A 22285-nucleotide genomic window follows, 5' to 3' on the forward strand; every position below is an offset into this window, starting at 1 on the left:
GCTCAATTTTCTTAAACAAAATGGGGGAAGGAAGCTTCATAAACAGTAAGCACTTTGTTGACTGATGTTTCAGGTCTTGACTTTAGTAACCTTGCATGAAGGACTTCAGGGAATTGTTCCACATTCAAACTTCTCTCCTTTGACCCCCAATCCTAAAACTGCCTCCCCTTACCATCATTTCCTCCCTACTCACAGGCTAACCCTCAAGGGAAAGTAAGCAGACCACCTGGGGCTTCTTAGTCTTAGGCTGAAGACTGGCGGGGTGGGGATTGGGGCGTGGGAGGCACGGGGGCGGGACCTTCAGCGTGGCGGGGGGCGGACGGAACGGCCCTCCCTGGGGACCTCGGCCACGCACAGCATTGTGGGAGTTGTAGTTTTTACGGGTCAGGGTTTCCAGATCGGACAAAGTCTCGGGACTCATTTTCCCGTGCTCCTGTGCGAAGACTTAATTGGGGCAGGTCCATGGGAGGGCAACAAATTGCTTAGGAGCTTGGTTATAAAATGTGGTCTCGAATCCCAAGTGTCCGTGTAACTCCTGATTTTGCGGCCTCTCTTTCACCTGGTTTGAAGTACAAGTTTCAGGTCCAAGCAGGAGCGGCTAGCGTCGTCTGGGCTTAAACTACGATACAGTCTTTCTGCTCCCACCCATTTCTCTCCAACCAGGCTCCCGCCCCTCGGGCCTTACTGTCGCCGGGTCGCCCCGCTAGAGTCGCTTGTTCTGAGAGCTGGATGCACTTGCCCTCCAGTCCCCGCGAACTTCTGAGTAGCTGCTGAGCCCCGGTGCCTGCCGAGCCCTCAGCTTCCACAGCCTCCAGCATGCGCGTGTGGGCCCCCGTGGGTGTCCTGGCTTCTCTGGCTTACTGCTTCCACCAGCGGAGGGTGGCTCTGGCCGAGCAGCGGGCGCCGGTGGACCGCAACTTACTGGAGCTGAAAATGGTGCAGGTGGTGTTTCGACACGGGGCACGGAGTCCGCTCAAGCCGCTCCCGCTGGAGGACCAGGTAAGAGCGGCCCACGTAGGGCTTCGTGGGGACACACCTTAGCATCCTCCTTGGCTCAGAGGGGCTTGGGCTGGGTCCTGACCAGAGGGAAACAGCAGTACACTGGCCCTCAGGCTCTGGCCTGGAGCCATCCTCACCCCCACCCCACCAGTGTATAAGCCTTCCTGGCTAGGGAAGCTCCCCAAACTTTCAGTTTCTAGGTGTAATGTAACTTTTCAAAGGTGCATAGGCATGGCCATGGGGGGGGGGGTCTTATTTAAATACAGATTCTGATTCGGTGGATGTGGAGTTGAGTCACGTTTAGCAGTTCTGTGGTTGAACTTGAGTTCCGGGATGCAGTGGATCTTTTAAGTGCCGTTTCGCCGGTTGTTAGTGACAGAGACCTTTGTACCAGGAGCTATCTTTAATGCTACCTCAGTGCAGAGCAAGCTGGCGCCTTTGGGACCAGATCTTAATACAGACTTTTATCTTAGGCTTGCCAGAGGCCATTTGAGATCTCATGAAGTCTTATTGCTGACAAGAACAGGTTTAGAAATCTGGAAAGGATTTGTGGTAAGAAGGGTGAGATTAATTGGCTAGTCTTGTGGCAATAAGTCAGGATAATTATGATTAAAGCACAAATAATTAGCTTTTTGTTTTAAAAATGATTGCCTAACAGGTGAAAAAGAATAGGGCATCAGAAGTCCCTAAGGCCCCGTGTTGAATTTACCTGTGGAGTATGTATTTCTTCAGTTAGATATACTCTTCATGGTCGTTTCTCTTTCCTGAGGTGCTGTGAATTACAGCTTCAACCCAAGATCTGGTCTCTAAAGACACATGAAAAAGTCAAGCCATCAGGGCACCTCTTACAGAAATAAACATATTTTAGCAGGCGTTTATCTACCAGATCTCCAGTTCGCCTCTTTTTATGGCTATAGTACTTTCTGTCTGGTACTGTAACTCTTTTTGCCTCTTTGATCCCCACCCACTCCATGCCTTTAACATTAGGTCTCTGAAGTTGTTATACTTCGTCTACACATGCCCCATCTCTTGCACCCCTGTTCTTCTCTATTCTTACTAGAGAGCGTGAGATATATTTATGTTTTAGACAAAAATTACCAGTGATAGCCCAGAATAAATTTCTCTGAATCTGGACCCGGTATATACAGACAGTGCAAATACCTATCTATCAGCCTGTACTTGTGGATTCCAGTACAGAACTGGCTTCACTGACATGCTTTGACAAGATATCGCCATTCTATGCTGAGGGAACTGGGAGAAACAGGCCTACTCAATTCATCACTGGAAAAGTATTCATTATATTATTCCAGCCTCTTTAAATTGAAAAGAAAAAAGGTGTAAATCCTATCGGGTGTGTGTGTGTGTACCAGTTGGTATGTGGCAGGAATCTTACACCTTTATGACGGAAGCTCCTAGTAATCCCAGCTTCATTATCTATGAAATGTGGAGACTAATTCCATGGCCTTGCTTTATAGTATGAATAAGAATATTGCTTTAACTTCCCTCTCATATACTTCAGACTGTAGGCTGCTACTTTAAGATTTAAAAAGGATTTTGGGATGTGGAGGTGTGTGTGGGGGGGTGTGGGCCTGAAAAGCTAGAAGAGGATTCTAGATCCTTTGGATACATTGGATCTCCTGGAACTGGAGTTACAGGTGGTTAGGAGGTGCTTATCACGTGTGATGGTGCTGAGGGTGCTGAGAACAGACTGAAGTCCCTGCAACAAGCACACTTAGCCGCTGAGTTGTCTCTCCAGCCCTGGACAGAAGAGCATGTCTGGTTTTCTTGGATAAAGTCTGCGCAAAAGCCTGGCCTCCTATGACCTGTTTCTGGATATCGTCTCTCAAGTTTTCTTTTCACTATCCATGGTTGTTGAATTTTCTAGCCTTTCTTATTCTGCTATTGTCAGAACAGACTACATGGCAACAACTATAAGACGAAAATTACCTTTGCTACAGTTTCTTATTTCTGACTGGTTTATAGATAGCTGTATTCTCATCGGATCAGTTTTCCTAAAGGTCCTTACAAAGAGGCATTGTTTTAACAGTAGAAGTTTTGCCGAACTGTTCTTACGGTTTGGATAACAAGTGATCTGTCCTGCCAAAAGGCTGTGTTTTGGAAATAGAGTCTTGGAACTTGGTTGAACACGTCTCTGACCTTCAGAGTAGCTCCAAGTCTACTTTCAAACAAACTTTTGACCTTTGCTTTCAGCTCCCCCCGGCTTCTTCCAGACAGTGGCAAGGTCACCCCGATAGGAAAGTCTCTCAAACTCTCATGATACTCAGCCTACCCTAGTTCCTGGTTAAGTTCTTGTCTGCCTTTGACAGGGTGAGAAGGTGAGAAGGAAAGGATGTTATGTTGCTTAATTCTTGCCCAAAGCTCAGCTGAGAGAAGCATCTATGAAGGATGTGCCAGTTCCTTCATTCCACTGGGGTTCTAAGCCCTGCCAGGAGATTGAATTCTTCAGAGATGGTAGGGGACTTTAGAGCAGTGGCTCGGCAGTTGAGAGCATTTACTGCTCTCGTAGAGGACCCTGGTTCCCAGCACCTGCATGGCTACTCAAAATGATATGCCCAGTTCCAGGGCCTCCACTGCACTCTGGGCTCTGTGGGCACCAGGCACACGTGTGCTCAGACAGATGTGCATGCTGGCCAAACATTCATACACACTGAAAAAAAAGTCACGCCTGGGTCCCCCTCCTAGACATTCAGATTTAATTGGTGCAGGGTATCCGAGCATTGTGGTCACATCTTTTCTCTGGTGCTTTAGAAATACTTGGGTGCTAGAGCTGAGAAGTGGACACCCCATCCCAAAAAATCCAGATGTGATTAGCCTGGATTGACCCTCAGACCTCGGCAACTTAAAAATTCCTGTGATGCCTCATGTACAGCCAAGGCTTAAGACTGTTGCTTGTTTCCGAAAACCTTATCCTGGAAGGTTTGCCTGGTTTTTTGTTTCCTTTTTTTAACACGGGATGTCCATACCACCATGGAGTTGCCTTCCTAGGGTTGTGATGTGGTGGGATCTTTATGCTAAGTTGAAGGAGCAGGGAGAACAGTCCCACAGAACTCACTGCTCTGACTACCGGAAAGATGTCCGCTTCATTCTGCCATCTGCCTTATGAGGCACGGTGGGAGGAATTTGTTAGCTTTAGGGGTGGTGAACTTCTCCTGCGCTGTTGTCTTGTTTGTATCTTTGTCTAGCCAAGTTCTAAAAGCCAGAGAGTGTGGTCTGGAATCTATCCCTTTACAATAAGCATGCACTGTTGGCCATGTGCAGCTTTTGTTAGCCTCACATCTGCCTTCCTTTGTCCTTACTTTTGCTTGTCACTGTTACTTTGAGTCAGTCACTTTAAATTATGGCCTTCACATTTCTGTCACCTAATTTTCTTTTGATATTTATTATTTTTCTTTTAGTTGATACATTTATGTGTGTGTTTGCCTTCATGTATGTCTGTGCACCACAAGGCTGCCTGGTGACTTTGGAGGCCAGAGAACCATTAGATCCCTTAGACCTGGGGTTATAAGAGGTTGTAAGCTTCCGTGTAGATGCTGGGAATTCAGTCCTTGTCTTCGGGAAGATCAGTAAGTGCTCTTAACCACAGAGCCATCTCCTCAGCCCCCTGATTTTTCTCTTTAAAGATGATGTGTCTATAGTTATATGAATATATGAGGTAAACCGATGAAGTGAGTCTCTCCTCTGACTTCATCCTCTAAAACAAGATCTTGATTTGAAGCCTGGACTTCATAGTGACCGCTTCTGGGGTAGTATTCATATCCAGGGGCAGGAACAATGGCTCAGCAGTTAAGAGCATTGACTGTTCCTAGAGAAGACTTTGGTTAGGTTCCCAGCACCTGCATGGCCTCCAATCACTATGCGTGGTTTGAGTTACTCTTCACCTCTCACTGACTGAACAGCAGGAAGTGTGTGGGGTGGGGCACAGCACATATGAATGGATGTATCCTCCACCCTTGAGAATCCGAATCATGTGCTCAGACTCAACATGACCTGGTCAGCAGGAATTGTCCCTGGGAAGCGCCATAGGTCCTCTGATGGCGAATGTGCTTAGAGACTACCTATGGGGTCTGAGTGGCTCTGTGGACTGTACTTCCGGTTCTGTGGATTTCACCAGAAGGGAGGCTTGGTGCGAGCTCTAAAGGAATGCACACTGTGGTGAAGGAGATGAAACAGATCCAGATCCGACTTAGGGGAATGTGCTGAGAGTGGGAACTCGGAGGGAGCTTGCCCTACTCTAACCTGACTGAAGCAATCACAGCTTGACTGTTCTGTCCTGTCTTAGCTTCAGTGAGGGCATCTCTGTGTGCCCTGCCCTCAGGACACACAGGGCTCAAGACCAAAGCCATATTCGTCTTTATTCTTCCTGCCCACCTTCTAGTCCCGCCCACACACCGTGTCTTACTGGGATATTGTACAGCTGCCTCCGCTGTAGCCTTAGATGGAACCCTTTAGGTCTCGCTGACACGTCAGAACCAGCTCTCCTATGTTCATTGTGATTGTGACATGTGCCACTGGCATTCAGACACCTCTGTGGGGACATGATCCTTTCACAATACTGGTAGTGTGCCAGGGGGCTGGGCCCTGGGTGCCTACTGCTTCACCTGGGAAAACCGCTATTTTAGCTTTTATGTTAGTGTTCTGAAGTTCACCTGTCATGCGTTCAGGCGTTTGCTTGTCTGCGTCCCTGTTGTTGCATCAAGAAGTGCATCAAATGTCGTTCCTTTTGAGACCTCCTGAGGAAGAACTGCGGCTGGCTTCGGGCTGTGGCGGCTGTGTTTGGTGTCTTCGAGGACACACTTACTTCTGCTGTGTCCGGGCTGTCATTTAAGTTCCTGGGTTGCTTCCTCTAAAATGAAAACCTAGGAAAGGCCAAATCTGACTCTCTGATAATTGGTGTCTTCCGCGGGATCTGGGAGATCTTCGGTGCTGTTAATTGTATCCAGAGTAGAGAACCCGATAGATGACTCAGTCTCTATTCTGTGGAAGCTGTCTACCGAACAGGACAGACGAGTAAAGGAACTTGCCTGGCACAGTGTGATTTAGGTTTCTTAAGAGCCAGTGAACCTGCTATGTAAGCCCAGGCCCATGGCCACAGCTTCTTGAGTTATATGCAGTGAGTGGAAGTTTCCTTCAGGGACTGTGACAGTAGGGAGTCACGGGTTTGAGTTTTATTTAGAATGGATAGTTGTGTTCACGCTGAAAAAATTAATAGGTCATGAAGAAGAGCTGGTATATGGGCTAGAACAGCAATTCTCAACCTGAGGGTCGTGACCCCTTTGGGGGTCGTCCACAAGGAGTAGCCTAAGATCATCGGAAAATACACATTTGCATTATTGTTCATAACAGCAAACTTACAGTTATGAAGTAGCAATAGAAGTAATTGTGTGTGGACAGATGTCATACAGACCCTAAGAGAACAGAAATGCCAGCCCAGGTTACTGTATCCTGCAAAACTCTCAATTAACATAGATGGAGAAACCAAGATATTCCATGAGAAAACCAAATTTACACAATATCTTTCTACAAATCCAGCACTACGAAGGATAATAAATGGTAAAGCCCAAAATAAGGAGGCAAGCTATACCCTAGAAGAAGCAAGAAACTAATCGTCTTGGCAACAAAACAAAGAGAAGAAAAGCACACAAACATAACCTCACATCCAAATATGAATATAACAAGAAGCAATAGTCACTATTCCTTAATATCTCTCAACATCAATGGCCTCAACTCCCCAATAAAAAGACATAGATTAACAAACTGGATACGCAACGAGGACCCTGCATTCTGCTGCCTACAGGAAACACACCTCAGAGACAAAGACAGACACTACCTCAGAGTGAAAGGCTGGAAAACAACTTTCCAAGCAAATGGTCAGAAGAAGCAAGCTGGAGTAGCCATTCTAATATCAAATAAAATCAATTTTCAACTAAAATTCATCAAAAAAGATAAGGAAGGACACTTCATATTCATCAAAGGAAAAATCCACCAAGATGAACTCTCACTCCTAAATATCTATGCCCCAAATACAAGGGCACCTACATACGTAAAAGAAACCTTACTAAAGCTCAAAACACACATTGCACCTCACACAATAATAGTAGGAGACTTCAACACCCCACTCTCATCAATGGACAGATCATGGAAACAGAAATTAAACAGAGACGTAGACAGACTAAGAGAAGTCATGAGCCAAATGGACTTAACAGATATTTATAGAACATTCTACCCTAAAGCAAAAGGATATACCTTCTTCTCAGCTCCCCATGGTACTTTCTCCAAAATTGACCATATAGTTGGTCAAAAAACGGGCCTCAACAGGTACAGAAAGGTAGAAATAATCCCATGCGTGCTATCAGACCACCATGGCCTAAAGCTGGTCTTCAATAACAATAAGGGAAGAATGCCCACATATACGTGGAAATTGAACAATGCTCTACTCAATGATAACCTGGTCAAGGAAGAAATAAAGAAAGAAATTAAAGACTTTTTAGAATTTAATGAAAATGAAGGTACAACATACCCAAACTTATGGGACACAATGAAAGCTGTGGTAAGAGGAAAACTCATAGCGCTGAGTTCCTGCAGAAAGAAACAGGAAAGAGCATATGTCACCAGCTTGACAGCACACCTAAAAGCTCTAGAACAAAAAGAAGCAAATACACCCAGGAGGAGTAGAAGGCAGGAAATAATCAAACTCATAGCTGAAATCAACCAAGTAGAAACAAAAAGGACCATAGAAAGAATCAACAGAACCAAAAGTTGGTTCTTTGAGAAAATCAACAAGATAGATAAACTCTTAGCCAGACTAAGGAGAGGACACAGAGAGTGTATCCAAATTAACAAAATCAGAAATGAAAAGGGAGACATAACTACAGATTCAGAGGAAATTCAAAAAATCATCAGATTTTACTATAAAAGCCTATATTCAACAAAACTTGAAGATCTGCAGGAAATGGACAATTTCCTAGACAGATACCAGGTACCGAAGTTAAATCAGGAACATATAAACCAGTTAAACAACCCCATAACTCCTAAGGAAATAGAAGCAGTCATTAAAGGTCTCCTAACCAAAAAGAGCCCAGGTCCAGACGGGTTTAGTGCAGAAATCTATCAGACCTTCATAGAAGACCTCATACCAATACTATCCAAACTGTTTCACAAAATTGAAACAGATGGAGCACTACCGAATTCCTTCTATGAAGCCACAATTACTCTTATACCAAAACCACACAAAGACCCAACAAAGAGAAAGAACTTCAATTAATTTACTTTATGAATATCGATGCAAAAATACTCAATAAAATTCTGGCAAACCGAATCCAAGAGCACATCAAAACAATCATCCATCATGATCAAGTAGGCTTCATCCCAGGCATGCAGGGATGGTTTAATATACGGAAAACCATCAACGTGATACATTATATAAACAAACTGAAAGAACAAAACCACATGATCATTTCATTAGATGCTGAGAAAGCATTTGACAAAATTCAACACCCTTTCATGATAAAAGTCCTGGAAAGAATAGGAATTCAAGGCCCATACCTAAACATAGTAAAAGCCATATACAGCAAACCAGTTGCTAAAATTAAACTAAATGGAGAGAAACTTGAAGCAATCCCACTAAAATCAGGGACTAGACAAGGCTGCCCACTCTCTCCCTACTTATTCAATATAGTTCTTGAAGTTCTAGCCAGAGCAATCAGACAACAAAAGGAGGTCAAGGGAATACAGATCGGAAAAGAAGAAATCAAAATATCACTATTTGCAGATAATATGATAGTATATTTAAGTGATCCCAAAAGTTCCACCAGAGAACTACTAAAGCTGATAAACAACTTCAGCAAAGTGGCTGGGTATAAAATTAATTCAGATAAATCAGTAGCCTTCCTCTACACAAAAGAGAAACAAGCCGAGAAAGAAATTAGGGAAACGACACCCTTCATAATAGACCCAAATAATATAAAGTACCTCGGTGTGACTTTAACCAAGCAAGTAAAAGATTTGTACAATAAGAACTTCAAGACTCTGAAGAAAGAAATTGAAGAAGTCCTCAGAAGATGGAAAGATCTCCCATGCTCATGGATTGGCAGGATTAATATAGTAAAAATGGCCATTTTACCAAAAGCGATCTACAGATTCAATGCAATCCCCATCAAAATACCAATCCAATTCTTCAAAGAGTTAGACAGAACAATTTGAAAATTCATCTGGAATAACAAAAAACCCAGGATAGCTAAAGCTATCCTCAACAATAAAAGGACTTCAGGGGGAATCACTATCCCTGAACTCAAGCAGTATTACAGAGCAATAGTGATAAAAACTGCATGGTATTGGTACAGAGACAGACAGGTAGACCAATGGAACAGAATTGAAGACCCAGAAATGAACCCACACACCTATGGGCACTTGATTTTTGACAAAGGAGCCAAAACCATCAAATGGAAAAAAGATAGCATTTTCAGCAAATGGTGCTGGTTCAACTGGAGGTCAACATGTAGAAGAATGCAGATCGATCCATGCTTATCACCCTGTACAAAGCTTAAGTCCAAGTGGATCAAGGACCTCCACATCAAACCAGATACACTCAAACTAATAGAAGAAAATCTATGAAAGCATCTGGAACACATGGGCACTGGAAAAAATTTCCTGAACAAAACACCAATGGCTTATGCTCTAAAATCAAGAATCGACAAATGGGATCTCATAAAACTGCAAAGCTTTTGTAAGACAAAGGACACTGTGGTTAGGACAAAACGGCAACCAACAGATTGGGAAAAGATCTTTACCAGTCCTACAACAGATAGAGGCCTTATATCCAAAATATACAAAGAACTCAAGAAGTTAGACCGCAGGGAGACAAATAACCCTATTAAAAAGTGGGGTTCAGAGCTAAACAAAGAATTCACAGTTGAGGAATGCCGAATGGCTGAGAAACACCTAAAGAAATGTTCAACATCTTTAGTCATAAGAGAAATGCAAATCAAAACAACCCTGAGATTTCACCTCACCAGTGAGAATGGCTAAGATCAAAAACTCAGGTAACAGCAGATGCTGGCGAGAATGTGGAGAAAGAGGAACACTCCTCCATTGTTGGTGGGATTGCAGACTGGTACAACCATTCTGGAAATCCATATGGAGGTTCCTCAGAAAATTGGACATTAACTGCCTGAGGATCCAGCTATACCTCTCTTGGGCATATACCCAAAAGATGCCCCAACATATAAAAAAGACACGTGCTCCACTATGTTCATAGCAGCCTTATTTATAATAGCCAGAAGCTGGAAAGAACCAAGATGCCCTTCAACAGAGGAATGGATACAGAAAATGTGGTACATCTACACAATGGAATATTACTCAGCTATCAAAAACAATGACTTTATGAAATTCGTAGGCAAATGGTCGGAACTGGAAAATATCATCCTGAGTGAGGTAACCCAATCACAGAGAAACACACATGGTATGCACTCATTGATAAGTGGCTATTAGCCCAAATGGTTGAATTACCCTAGATGCCTAGAACAAATGAAACTCAAGACGGATGATCAAAATGTGAATGCTTCACTCCTTCTTTAAAAGGGGAACAAGAATACCCTTGGCAGGGAATAGAGAGGCAAAGATTAAAACAGACACAGAAGGAACACCCATTCAGAGCCTGCCCCACATGTGGCCCATGCATATACAGTCATCCAATTAGACAAGATGGATGAAGCAAAGAAGTGCAGACCGACAGGAGCCGGATGTAGATCTCTCCCGAGAGACACAGCCAGAATACAGCAAATACAGAGGTGAATGCCAGCAGCAAACCACTGAACTGAGAACAGGACCCCCGTTGAAGGAATCAGAGAAAGAACTGGAAGAGCTTGAAGGGACTCGAGACCCCATAGGTACAACAATGCCAAGCAACCAGAGCTTCCAGGGACTAAGCCACAACCTAAAGACTATACATGGACTGACCCTGGACTCTGACCTCATAGGTAGCAATGAATATCCTAGTAAGAGCACCAGAGGAAGGGGAAGCCCTGGGTCCTGCTAAGACTGAACCCCCAGTGAACTAGACTGTTGGGGGAGGGTGGCAATGGGGGGAGGGTGGGGAGGGGAACACCCATAAGGAAGGAGAGGGGGGGAGGGGGATGTTTGTCCGGAAACTGGGAAAGGAAATAACACTCGAAATGTATATAAGAAATGCTCAAGTTAATAAAAAAAAAAAAAAAGAAGAAGAAGAAGTAATTGTGTGGTTGGGGATCACCATGACATGAGGGACGACACTAAAGGGTCACAGCATTAGGAAGCTTCTGGACTAGAAGAATATCACATCTGACTCTGAAGGAGTGAGAGTCTCAGGGGTCAGTTGAGATGTGATGCTCTGAAAATCATCCAGTTGAGGCAGGGGCCAGATTAGGAGGACTGGAGGAAGGCGGAAGGGAGGAAGGCGACCGTAGACAACAGCAAGTTGTTTCAGAAACTGAAGAACGGGAAGTAGGCGATAGTGACACCAGGGGTTCTGCTGAGTCCTGGGTGTGGATTTTGGGGCATGGCAACTGCACATCGATCGATTCCTTAGGAACTGTTGCTAACGTGGCAGCCACTGAGATCACGTTTAATTCTTTCCATCACTTACCACTCATTCCTTCATCCACTCACGCTAAGCAGCCGGCTTCTTCTCCCCGGGGTCAAATGGGACGAGTGCTGTGACTGAGCGAGCCAAGGACACCAGGGGTAGTAAATCATGGCCACCTCTCCGTTCGGTTGGAAGGAGTGTTCAGGTTTCTTTCCTTCCTTTCCAAGGAGAGATTGTAGGCCTGGTGTCAAGTGCTTGGGGTCACATATTCCAGAGGCCACAGGATGTCAGCGCTGTGAGCTTCGAGAACTTTTATTCAACTATGTCATTTTTTTATGGTCACAACAGGTGGAGTGGAACCCCAAGCTTTTAGAGATCCCTCCTCAAACTCGGTTTGAGTACACTGTCGCCAATCTAGCTGGGGGCCCGAAACCTCATTCTCATTACGACACTGAATACCACAGGACCGTCTTGAGGGTGAGTGGCACTGAGAAGCCCACAGCAGAGCTTCAGGGAGTCTTCTCTGGGCTGAGTTGAGCCGCCGAGTGTCCAACCTTTTCTTTGTCTATGCCCTACTTTAGGGTGGCATGTTTGCTGGGCAGCTGACCAAGGTGGGCATGCAGCAGATGTTTGCCCTTGGAGAGAGACTGAGGAAGAATTACGTGGAAGATATCCCCTTCCTTTCGCCAATCTACAACCCACAAGAGGTCTTGTGAGTCATAGACAAGGAGATACTTACTCATTTAAAGTCTTGAGCATGAGTAACCTGTCCCAACCCCCACTCTCGTCCAAGGTGATTGGGGGGCACCAGACCCCCACTGAGCAGATACCTTTGTGTCACAATCTTCTGTGGACAGGTAGTCACTGGAGGCCGAAGCCATTGGCTTTCAGGTCCTGGGGACAGCCAGTCTGTAAAGAGGAAAGGCTTTCTCCCGGTGGGACCCTGTGTGTGGTTTGGAGAGGTGCACAGCTACTCCGTCCTCAGCTGCCCTCCAACCCTGTGTGAGCATCTCTGCATCTGTATGTTCGTTTCTTTCCAGCGTTCGCTCCACCAACATGTTTCGGAATCTGGAATCTACTCGGTGCTTGCTGGCTGGGCTTTTCCAACGTCAGAAAGGTTTGTGTTGGAGTCTGAAAGTCACCCCTGTGCTGTGGGAGCTCGATTCTCCTCACTTCCAAAGCCTCCCTTTTCTTCCTCCATGCCTGCTCTCTTGAGTCCCTCCTGCACTCATGGCTTCTAGTTGCTCCGGTTGTAGGGGGGCCCTTCAACATCCAGCCTTCCATTGACCTTGCCAACCTGACCTCCAGGTCCCTCTGCTTCCCGACTCCTTGGGCTTCTAAACAAGTTGCAGAGGGTGACCCTGTCCAGTCTTGTGAACAGTAGTGAGGCACTACAGAAACCCAAGACTGCTGCCATTGCTCTGATCTCAGTGATAACCCCCAGCCTAACCTCCATGGTGTCCCCTTGCTCTGCTCGGCCTTTCTTAGTTGAAAGAATTGTCGAGTTGGAGTTTTAAAGTAATCACTGAATGATTATAGTCGGCAACTTCGAAACTTTTTGCCACCGAGGGTTGCGTTTCTCCCTGCCTTCCTGGATCCATGTGAGGCCCATGTTACCCACATCCCTGTGACCAAACATCTGACAGAGACAGCTGAAGGGCAGAAAGGTTCACTTTGGCTTGAGGTTTCAGAGCAATGGAAGGCTGTCATGGAGAGGTGGCTGTGGCAGAAGCGGGGCAGCAGGAACCTGCCCAGCTCCTCTTTCCCCGTCTGTGGCCATCTGAGTGGGAGGCGGTGAGTGTTCACGTTGTGACAGGCTAAGCTGAGCCTGAGGCAGGTGTAGCCTCCTGAGGCCTGACTCTGCTAATGTAACTGCCAGCTAGGCTCACCCTGTGAATGCTCTACGTTTCCCTGCACCCCTTCATCCCCTCTAGGGAACAAGCCTGTGATTCAAGCCCCAACATTCAAACCCATCAAATGAGGCCATGTTTTTAACATTTATAATTGATTCCAATCTGCATTAAAGCACTCTTCTAAATATTAGATAATCATGACCTAACTGGTATTAGGACATTAAGTGCCACTGCTTACAGAGATTCTTGTTTTGTTTAGCTTCTAGAAGTATCTTAAATGGAAGTAGAGTTTCCATCAAACTTTGAATGATAGTAGGCTCTTCTGGGCCGAGGAGGCTCTTCTGGGCCGAGGAGGTTCGCCCTACATCTCAGCTGGTGCTGCTACTAACTCTGCTTGAAGCCAGCCTCTCACACATTGTGTGCCTAGCAAGCCAAGCACACAGGGCAGGCTGCCCCTTCTAGGGAGCCCTCAGACTGGGGAATGAGCCATAGGGCCTGATCTTCTGAAAGTTCCTTCCTTATACACCTCCAAAAAGGCAAATGTCCCCTTCCCAGAAACACTGTTGGTGACCCAGGAGGAGGCTTCTGGGCAGAGAGTAGCCCGTGTTAAGTCACCGTTTTGACCTACGGAAGTGAATTGGGGGAAACAAAATAACCCAATTCTGATGAAGTGGAGACCAGCTATTCAGTGTTAGGATGCTCCCATGCCAGTCCTGGTTGTGCCTGGGGTAGGGAATCTTTGGAGTGAGTCAGGGAAGCACTGATCCGATCTAGGTCTGAGCCTGTTCTGGTCTCTGGCCCAGTAGGAGGGTGTGTGGGCTAGACAGAACAAAGCTTGGAGAACTGTGGGCAAGCCAGGGCAGGAACTGCTGGTAAGGTTGACCTTGGGCTCTTCGGCCTGTGTTGGCTCTGTAGACAAAGGGAAGCAGAAGGCAGAAGTGTGGGGGTCTTGGAAAAGTGAGCTGAGTCCCCTACTTACTACCTGTGTTTCCTCTTTCCTTCCAGAATCTGTCATCATCCATACCGATGAGGCAATCTCTGAAGTCCTGTACCCCAACTATCAGAGCTGCTGGAGCCTGAGAGAGAAGACCAGGTAACAGGCTTCTCCAGCTCTTGCTGAGTTGACTGGGGTGCTCAGGCCCTTCTGGGGCTAAGACTAATCAGGAGCAGAAAGAGTATGGTTTCCAGACAGGCCTGAGCCGTGCATTGGTTTCAGTAAAATAGGTAGAAACCTCCGAGGGATAGGATTTGGGAACTTTAGCCTTTTATTCTAACCCTAGTTCTCGCTAACTTACAAGTCATTTAGCTTCTTGGCACCTTAATGTGTTCACTGTAAAACAGGAATAATACTGCTAACCATACCAGCTTGCTGTAAGGATGGCATGGGATTGTAAACTCTGAACAGAGTTACATTTCATAAACTACTGATCACTGTACAATAAAAGTAGACGAGCCTGTGGGTGTTGGCAGGGGCCGGAAGAAGGCTGCCATTTCTCAGCCAGGCATCTTGGAGGATTTGGAAAAGGTGAAGGCTGGGGTGGGCATCGCCGACAGTGACAACGTGGACTTCTTCATTCTCCTGGACAACATGGTTGCTGAAGAGGTAGGATAACTCTTTCTCCAGGGTCCTGGGTTTGGGGAGCCATGGGTATGGGGTGGCTCCTAACTTGGAACTTACTGGAAGTCCCTCGGGTCCACAGGCTGCTGTAATGGGATTTGTAAATGGGGTGCATGTGAGGACTGAAGGGCCCAGATCAACAGAGCAAGGGTAAGAGCAGTAAGCTGACCCCCAGACAGGACTCACAGTTCTAGATTAGTTTCCGGAAGTTCATTTCCTAGATTACCTGACCTGTGCTTCCTGGAGTGGGGACAGTAGGGCTTGGTTATGAGTAACCATACCATGTTTCTATGTGTATATGTACACATATGTTCGGAAGACACAGGACAACCTCAGACCCTTTCTGCAGAATACATCCACCTTGGCTTTTGAGAGAGTCTCTAACTGGGCTAGATTAGTAAGCATGATAGATATTTATCTGGCTAGTAGACTGCAGGGATCCGCCCGTCTCTGTGCCCCAGTGCTAGAGTTGTAAGCTTGTGCCACCACCACTGGGGTCGGAATGCGGGCTCTCTAGCTTGTACAGAAGGCACTTCACTGGGTGATTATCTTCCCAGCCCAAGTTTTGCTTTCTTTGAGACAGGATCTAGCTGTGCAGCTCAGAATCTCTGCTTCAGACTCCTGAGTGCTAGGGTTACCGGTGTGTGACACCCCGTGCTCTACTTGTTGATTTAGTACTTTCCAGGGTCCAGAACCTTCCGGGTTCCTCTTTCATTGTGTCACTTTTTAGAGAGTCTGCATGGGTCAGCATTTTAAGACTCTGGGCTGGGTGGGGTCCACAGTCCTATATCCCAGCATTTGTCCCAGCATTTATCATGCAAGAGCCTCACAAGTGGGAAGCCAGCCTGGCCCACACGGTGAGATTCTGCCTCAGATTACTATAGTAATGTGTTTATGTTTAAATCTTGGGCTGGTGACGTGGCTCGTTGGGCAAAGATGCTCACCTCCAAGCTGAACAACATGCATTTGACCCCCAGTGTCCACATGGTAGAAGGAGAGAACTGATGGCCATGAGTTATCCTCTGACTGTCACATGCTCACTGTAGCAGTGCATCCTCCACCTCCTCAGGCACTCGCACATGCTTCCACGTACACGCACACACACACACACACACACACACACACACACACACGCTTATATGCATACACACATACATACATGTGCACTTACAGGTATACACACACTTACATGTATATACACAGCTACGTGCTTGTACACATATACACACATGCATACATTCAGTTACATGAATACACATGCACTTAGATGTATACACATAGTTACATGCTTACACATATACATATGCATGCACACATATTTGCTTACATGTGTACACAGACCTGTATATACACAATTACATGTTTACATGCATGCACATATACACATGTATACACACATGTATGTGCACATATACATGTGAATACATATGCACATACAATTGAACAATCCATGTAAAAATTTGAGATCTGTAAAGTAATCTGGTTAATCCTTTAGACTGTTTTCCTCAATTTGATTTATCCATAAAATCTTTGTGTATTAAAAATATACATATTACATTTTATGAATGCATATAATGTTTATGTAATATAAACATGTTATTAAAATGCATTGAAATGTGTGTTCCATCTCCTGCAATGATAGCCTCACACAGTGGGAGCGCTTCTTTGGACTGAAGTGCTGATGCCCAAAGGCAGTGTGAGGTCTTTTTCCTTCTCTTACAGAAATGACTATGTCCCCAAGGCACCAATGCACCTAGTGCTTATGTGTAGTAAATGTAATGTTATATGTCAAGGGTTCATGAAAAGAATCATATGGCATACAGTTTCTAAAATCATTTTAAGGAAAATAAACATCAAATGAAATTTGTCAATTTCTTGACATATTTTATTCTGCATTAAAAGTTAAAAATTGCTTTTTTAAACTTGGACCGCATGGGAGCCATCATGGGATATGAAACAGTTTTTATAATTCTGTGCCTATATGGAGCTAGAGAGATGACTCAGCAGTTAAGAGCATTACTAGCTTCTCTTCCAGAGGACCAGGTTCAGTTCCCAGCACATATGATGTCTGTAACTTCAGTTCCAGGGGATATGACATCCTTACATAGACATATATGCAGGCAAAACACCAATGTATGTGAAATAAAAGTAAACAAATCTTAAAAGACAAAGAGCAATTCTGTGCCTAGAGATCTGGAGAATCAGTTTTAGAGGACCTGAGGACATAGGTTTCCCAGGAAGAAACAGGCCCTAATGGTTTAATAGAAGCCAGTTGGCACTTAGTAGGCAAGAAGTGCTTTCCTGTGACTTTGCCAGTGACCCTTACAGGCACACAGCCTTCTAAGCTCCCCGGCACTGAAGAGATTTGCCCAGCTGATTGAGCAGAGAGCTGTGGACATGGCCTTGTACATGCTGCAACAGGAAGACAGGTGAGGGGTCATGCTTGGTCAGTGGCAGAGGCGAGTGCATGCCTGAGGGGGGCGCTGTCAGCCGGCACCTCTGTATGAAGAGCAGAACCCTCTCTGCTAGCCTACCCTCGGGCCTCTGCTCTTACTGGGTGGTGACTCACCCGTACCTCCATTCCCGTTACACAGAACCAGAGTGTCAGACTCATTTTACTTTCCAAATGACTGAGGTGGAGGGGGTGGAAGGAAGAATCGATATGCTACACTCTGTTACCGTGGTTCGGTTTACAAATAATTCCTGTCCTCACTGCTCCAGAGGCAGCTTTTTCTGCTTTCATAGGTAAAGGAACTGGACAGGGCCCACAGAGCCTCCTTCGAGAAGGATGGGTTGAGAGAGGCTGGCTACTTTTTCTGGGCTCATTTGGCCAGTGGCAGAGCTAGGACTGGTCCCAGATCCTCTGATCAATTTGCCGCCTTGTGCTGGCACTTGGGAATCTGTTCTGCAATGCCCGTTGCTTTTCTTTTCCTGATTAAGAGCATCCAGTTGCACTAAGGATAGGTGGGAACAGACCAAAGTGAAGGGATGATCCGGGAGTGTTGGCCTGGCCGGAAGGGAACAGTTAAGGTTTCAGGAATTTGCTGGGTCTGTTGTATAAGAAAAGAGCCCCTGGTCAGGTTGGCTTGGAGTCAGCATGCCTGTGTGAGTGCTAGCCTTGGGCGAGCACAGCCAAACTACTCAGTTGCTGCCCACTGCCCTCCCTCCTGCAAGTCCACACAGAAACATGCTCAGTAAATACCTCAGGCTCTGTGGGCCATGCCTGGTCTGTGCGGCTTGGTTTTTATGCATCAGGAAGCAGCCATGGGCAACAGGCACACAGACGGGCATAGGTGTGTCCTAGTAAACTTTATGAGAACAGGCAGGCAGCTTGTATCTGGCCACACCGCAGCACTCTTTCTTCTGCTCCGCTGCTCTTTCCACTCATACCAGTTTCATAAAACTGATGTTTTCCTCGAGGACAAATGGCTCAACGTCACAGCACAGTGTGGCCTGTCTGGCCTGTGTACCTGGCAGGTGATGCACGCCACGTGCAGTGGTGGTTGGCCCCCCTTCCACCCTTGCTTACCATTCCTTCAGCTATGAAGATGGCAGTTTCTAAAATAGACTCGCACCAACCGTACCAGCCTCCTTCTCTTGTGTGCAATTAAGTATTTAGAATCCTAAGAGTGGTGGTACGTCATGTTTTAGTTTTTGGGATCCCCTCCCCCAATAGAAAGTGAGAGGCAATAAATCTATTGTCACTTGGTAGCCTTCCTTTGCTTTGCTCAGTACTGTGAGAGTTGAGTTACCGTCACCTCTAGTCACGGGATGACCCAGAATGAAAGTGATGGGAGCGTGGCTCTGAGCTCACGGAGGGAGATGAGCAGGACTGAAGAAGACAGTCCTTATGGCCCAGCTCCAGAACTTAGAGGTGGCTTCAGGGTCTCGAAGCAGGCGCTCCTCCCTTCCCAGTGCTTTTCCAGGGCCTTTTGGAATTTCTGAGTCTGTTCCCTCTACCTACCCTCCCAGCTTTGCGCTTTGATTCCTCACATGTACTTTTGACATTTACTTATTGTGTGTGTGCACATGCATGTGACAATGCATGCACATGGAAGTGTATGAGGTGTGCACGTGCATGTGTGTGATGTATACAGTCGTGGGTGGGCTTCCTTCCACTATGTAGGTTCCCCATTTCTAACAGACTTAGGTAAGTGACCTTACTCTCTGAGCCATATCTCCAGCCCAGGGCCTACTCCCGTATAACTCCCCGAGTGTTTCCATCTCGGCTGCATTCATGGTAGATGTATATATTCTGATGTTTTTGTTGGAAGCCTTTGTTCACAGAGAACCCCCAAACTTGATGCAAAGCCACATCTCCCCTTCGCTGTGCCCCCTGCATTACTTACCTTTTCTTTGCCTCCTCTGACTGGGCCCTGAGGTCCTGGGAGGCAGGACTGACACCTCTCCTGGGTGCTGAGTGACTGCAGGTGCTTGAATGTTATTCATGGTTCACAGGGAAAGTATCCAGATGGCCGTGGGCCCATTCCTCTACATCCTGGAGGGAAACCTGCTCAAAGCTGTGGACCCTTCCACCCCACCCAGCAAGACCAGGTACCCAGCACAGTGAATGTTTATGTCACAGAGAGCCATGGGGGGGCTCTGGCTTCGGGGAGGGACCCAAGGGTATGGCGTCAAGAACCAGGCTGTCAGTGGCTGCAAGTCAGTGCTTACAGGGCCATGTCCTCCCAAGCAGTCCACAACTTTCTTACCTTTCTTCCGGCTATGGGTTTCCTAGAATGCTTTTATTTTAATGTCTCAAAGTCATTTTTCTTTTTTAAAAACTAACTGGTTATCTGTCAAGTACATTAGTGTCACACTGGTTTGATATTGTAATAGTCCAGAACAGTGATGACTTGGTTGGAATCTTTAATTCGGTTTACAGAACGTCTGATCCCTGTACTTTTTAAAACACTGGAAACAGCTTGTGGGCTTTTATCCCACTTTCATAGAGCCAGGGGCACCGGGCTAGGACCCTGGATTTGGAAAGTCTGTGTCCTGGGGACTAGCTCAGCAAATTGTGGTTTGCCAACAACGTCACAACCTGGAGACTTGTTTAAAAGTCTTAGGCCCCTCTCCATCCTGCCTGAGCAGAACCTGCATTTTTATCAGATGTGCCTTAATGTTCAAGTACTGCCAGGGTGTGAGGAGAGGGGTGGGTCTGAGATAACGCAGCCAGAAGCCTGCAGTGGGTGTGAGAGGTGCCAGGAGCTGAGCTCCTAGTGAGGAAGCAGCATTTCCAACAGTAAACCACACCTGTCCATCTGTCCATCACACACACCCGCACTGCATCTCCTACACCTTTTGCTCCTTACCACTCTCCCCCTTGTGCCAGTCTCCTTGAGAGTCAGTAAAGTCCTTGACCTTGCTTGGGAGAGAAATGGCGGCATTGAGCAGATACCATAAAATGGCTTCTTATGTTACTGGCTAAAGCTATTTGGCAAACATGTGGAAGACCAAGCAGCTCAGTATACATTTAAAACTAAGTAAAATGTCCAAACCTGCCAGGAGCAGGGGTTACCCTCCTACACCCACATCAGTCATGGGCTGGCAGGACCAGAGGGAGAAGAGAGGTAGGCCACACACTTCTCCTTTGAAACTCACCCAGGGGGTAGCAAATGGGTGGGCGGGGAAGGCGGAAGCAGGGAGAGTTGCCCCAGAGCTCATCGTTCTCCTTGAGGCTGGAGATTAGGAATAGGTCATTCATCATCTGCTCCAGAGGAGTTTTAAACCAGCTCGGCTGACTGCTAGTTGCCCCTTGCTTCTGAGGCAGCTGCTGTTTTTCACTCAGAGGAGACAAGCGACGTCTTGGCCTCCTGGCGTCCTGATCCCAAGGCAAGCAGTTGTGGAGAACCATTTCCTTCTTGCAGGAAGATGTACCTCTATGCAACGCACGATGTAACCCTCCTGCCTATGCTGTTGGCCTTGGGGATTTTTGACAACAAGTGGCCCCCGTTTGCTGTTGACCTGACCGTGGAACTCTACCAGCACCAAGAATCTAAGGAGTGGTTTGTGCGGCTCTCCTACAACGGGCAGGTAAGAGCTCTGAAGTGAGAGCGGGCGGTGGCAAAGCACCCAGCCCTGCACGCCTGCTTTACTGTCAGCTGTCTCTTCTCAGGTCCAATGCAGTCCCAAGAGGTAGCCTCAGCTCTCTCAATCCCATGCGCCTAGGGCAGTAGTCAGCCTGTGGTAGCGAGGTACAGCATGGCCACGTCTGCTCTATTACAGATCTCTTCTAGGAATAGGGCTACTCTCCAGCTCTCCTGAGTGTCTGCCAGGCTGTACCTCCTGACCGTGAGGCCCGTTTTAGGAAGTCACAGAGGTGTCTTGGTGCCCTGGCTGACCCAGCATTGTTGATGTCCAGGAGAGGAACTGTGTACTCTGCAGGGGTGGGACTATTACCCCTTTCAGCTCACAGCCAGAACTCCACTAGGGCTCCTCAGTCTAGTCAGCGGTCAGGTTGCAATGCTTTTTTATTCTGGAAACTCAGGGTGGAGGGGGGTCTTCCTGGCTGATACATGTGTGCTTGTCCATACTGCATGGTTGAGACTGCTGGGCTCAAGTGAAGGCAGAGGGTGGAGCTCTCTGGGGACATGCTGAGTTCTGTCTCTTCTGCAGGAGCAAGTACCAAGAGGCTGCCCCGACAAGCTCTGTCCACTGGACAAGTTCTTGAACACCATGTCAGCTTACTCTGTGAGCCCAGAAAAATACCGAAGACTGTGCTCCCAAACACGGATAATGGAACTTGGAGAGTGACTTCTTTACACAGACAAGTTGATTTTTAAATAAAGTGCCTTTATATAAAAGAGAGTCATGTTGAGGACCAAAGTGGGGAGGGGGCCTTCTCTGTGACATAATTTCCTATTTTGTATCTATGCATGTTTTACCTGTATGTAAGTCTGTGTGCCACTTACATGTCTGGTGCCTACAGAATCCAGAAGAGGACATTGGATCCCCTGGAACTGGAGTTAGAGATGGTTGTGAGCTGCCTTGTGGATACTGGAAGCCACACTTCCTCTGGAACAGTAGCCAGTGTTCTTAACCACTGAGCCATTTCTCCCGTGGCATGATCTCTAAGGTCAGAGCACTGGTGTGAGCCTAGAGGGCTGTGAGCCTTTGGAACGCCAAGCTCTTTTCTTCTGTCAATGGTACTCGGGCCCTGTTAAGTCTTGGTTATCAAAAGGGTGCTGGGTTCTGCCTTCAAGTTGTTGCAGTTCAGTGGAGAGAGACGTAAGT

General features: G+C 46.6%; 1 protein-coding gene across 1 annotated transcript; it reads left to right on the top strand.

Annotated features, from left to right (window-relative positions):
* The first annotated feature begins 798 nt into the window (after positions 1–798).
* Acp6 (acid phosphatase 6, lysophosphatidic) lies at positions 799–21857 on the top strand. The gene is made up of 10 exons (NM_001031645.1): positions 799–999; positions 11927–12055; positions 12160–12290; positions 12619–12695; positions 14437–14524; positions 14902–15034; positions 17378–17478; positions 19508–19603; positions 20920–21085; positions 21668–21857. The coding sequence occupies exons 1-10, from the start codon at positions 817–819 to the stop codon at positions 21803–21805; spliced, it is 1242 nt and encodes a 413-aa protein (NP_001026815.1). The 5' UTR covers positions 799–816; the 3' UTR covers positions 21806–21857.
* The last annotated feature ends 428 nt before the right edge of the window (positions 21858–22285 follow it).

The sequence above is a fragment of the Rattus norvegicus genome, chromosome 2, assembly GCF_021556685.1.
Source record: "Rattus norvegicus strain SHRSP/BbbUtx chromosome 2, alternate assembly SHRSP_T2T, whole genome shotgun sequence".
Taxonomy (NCBI): Eukaryota; Metazoa; Chordata; class Mammalia; order Rodentia; family Muridae; genus Rattus; species Rattus norvegicus.

What these genes read in the sequence shown, in the direction of transcription:
- Acp6 (NM_001031645.1), top strand. Translation starts at nt 817, where the DNA reads ATGCGCGTGTGGGCCCCCGTGGGTGTCCTGGCTTCTCTGGCTTACTGC. An exon ending in TACAACCCACAAGAGGTCTT is followed by an intron (nt 12,291 to 12,618) that starts GTGAGTCATAGA and finishes GTTTCTTTCCAG; the next exon opens with CGTTCGCTCCACCAACATGT. An exon ending in GGCTCTCCTACAACGGGCAG is followed by an intron (nt 21,086 to 21,667) that starts GTAAGAGCTCTG and finishes TCTCTTCTGCAG; the next exon opens with GAGCAAGTACCAAGAGGCTG.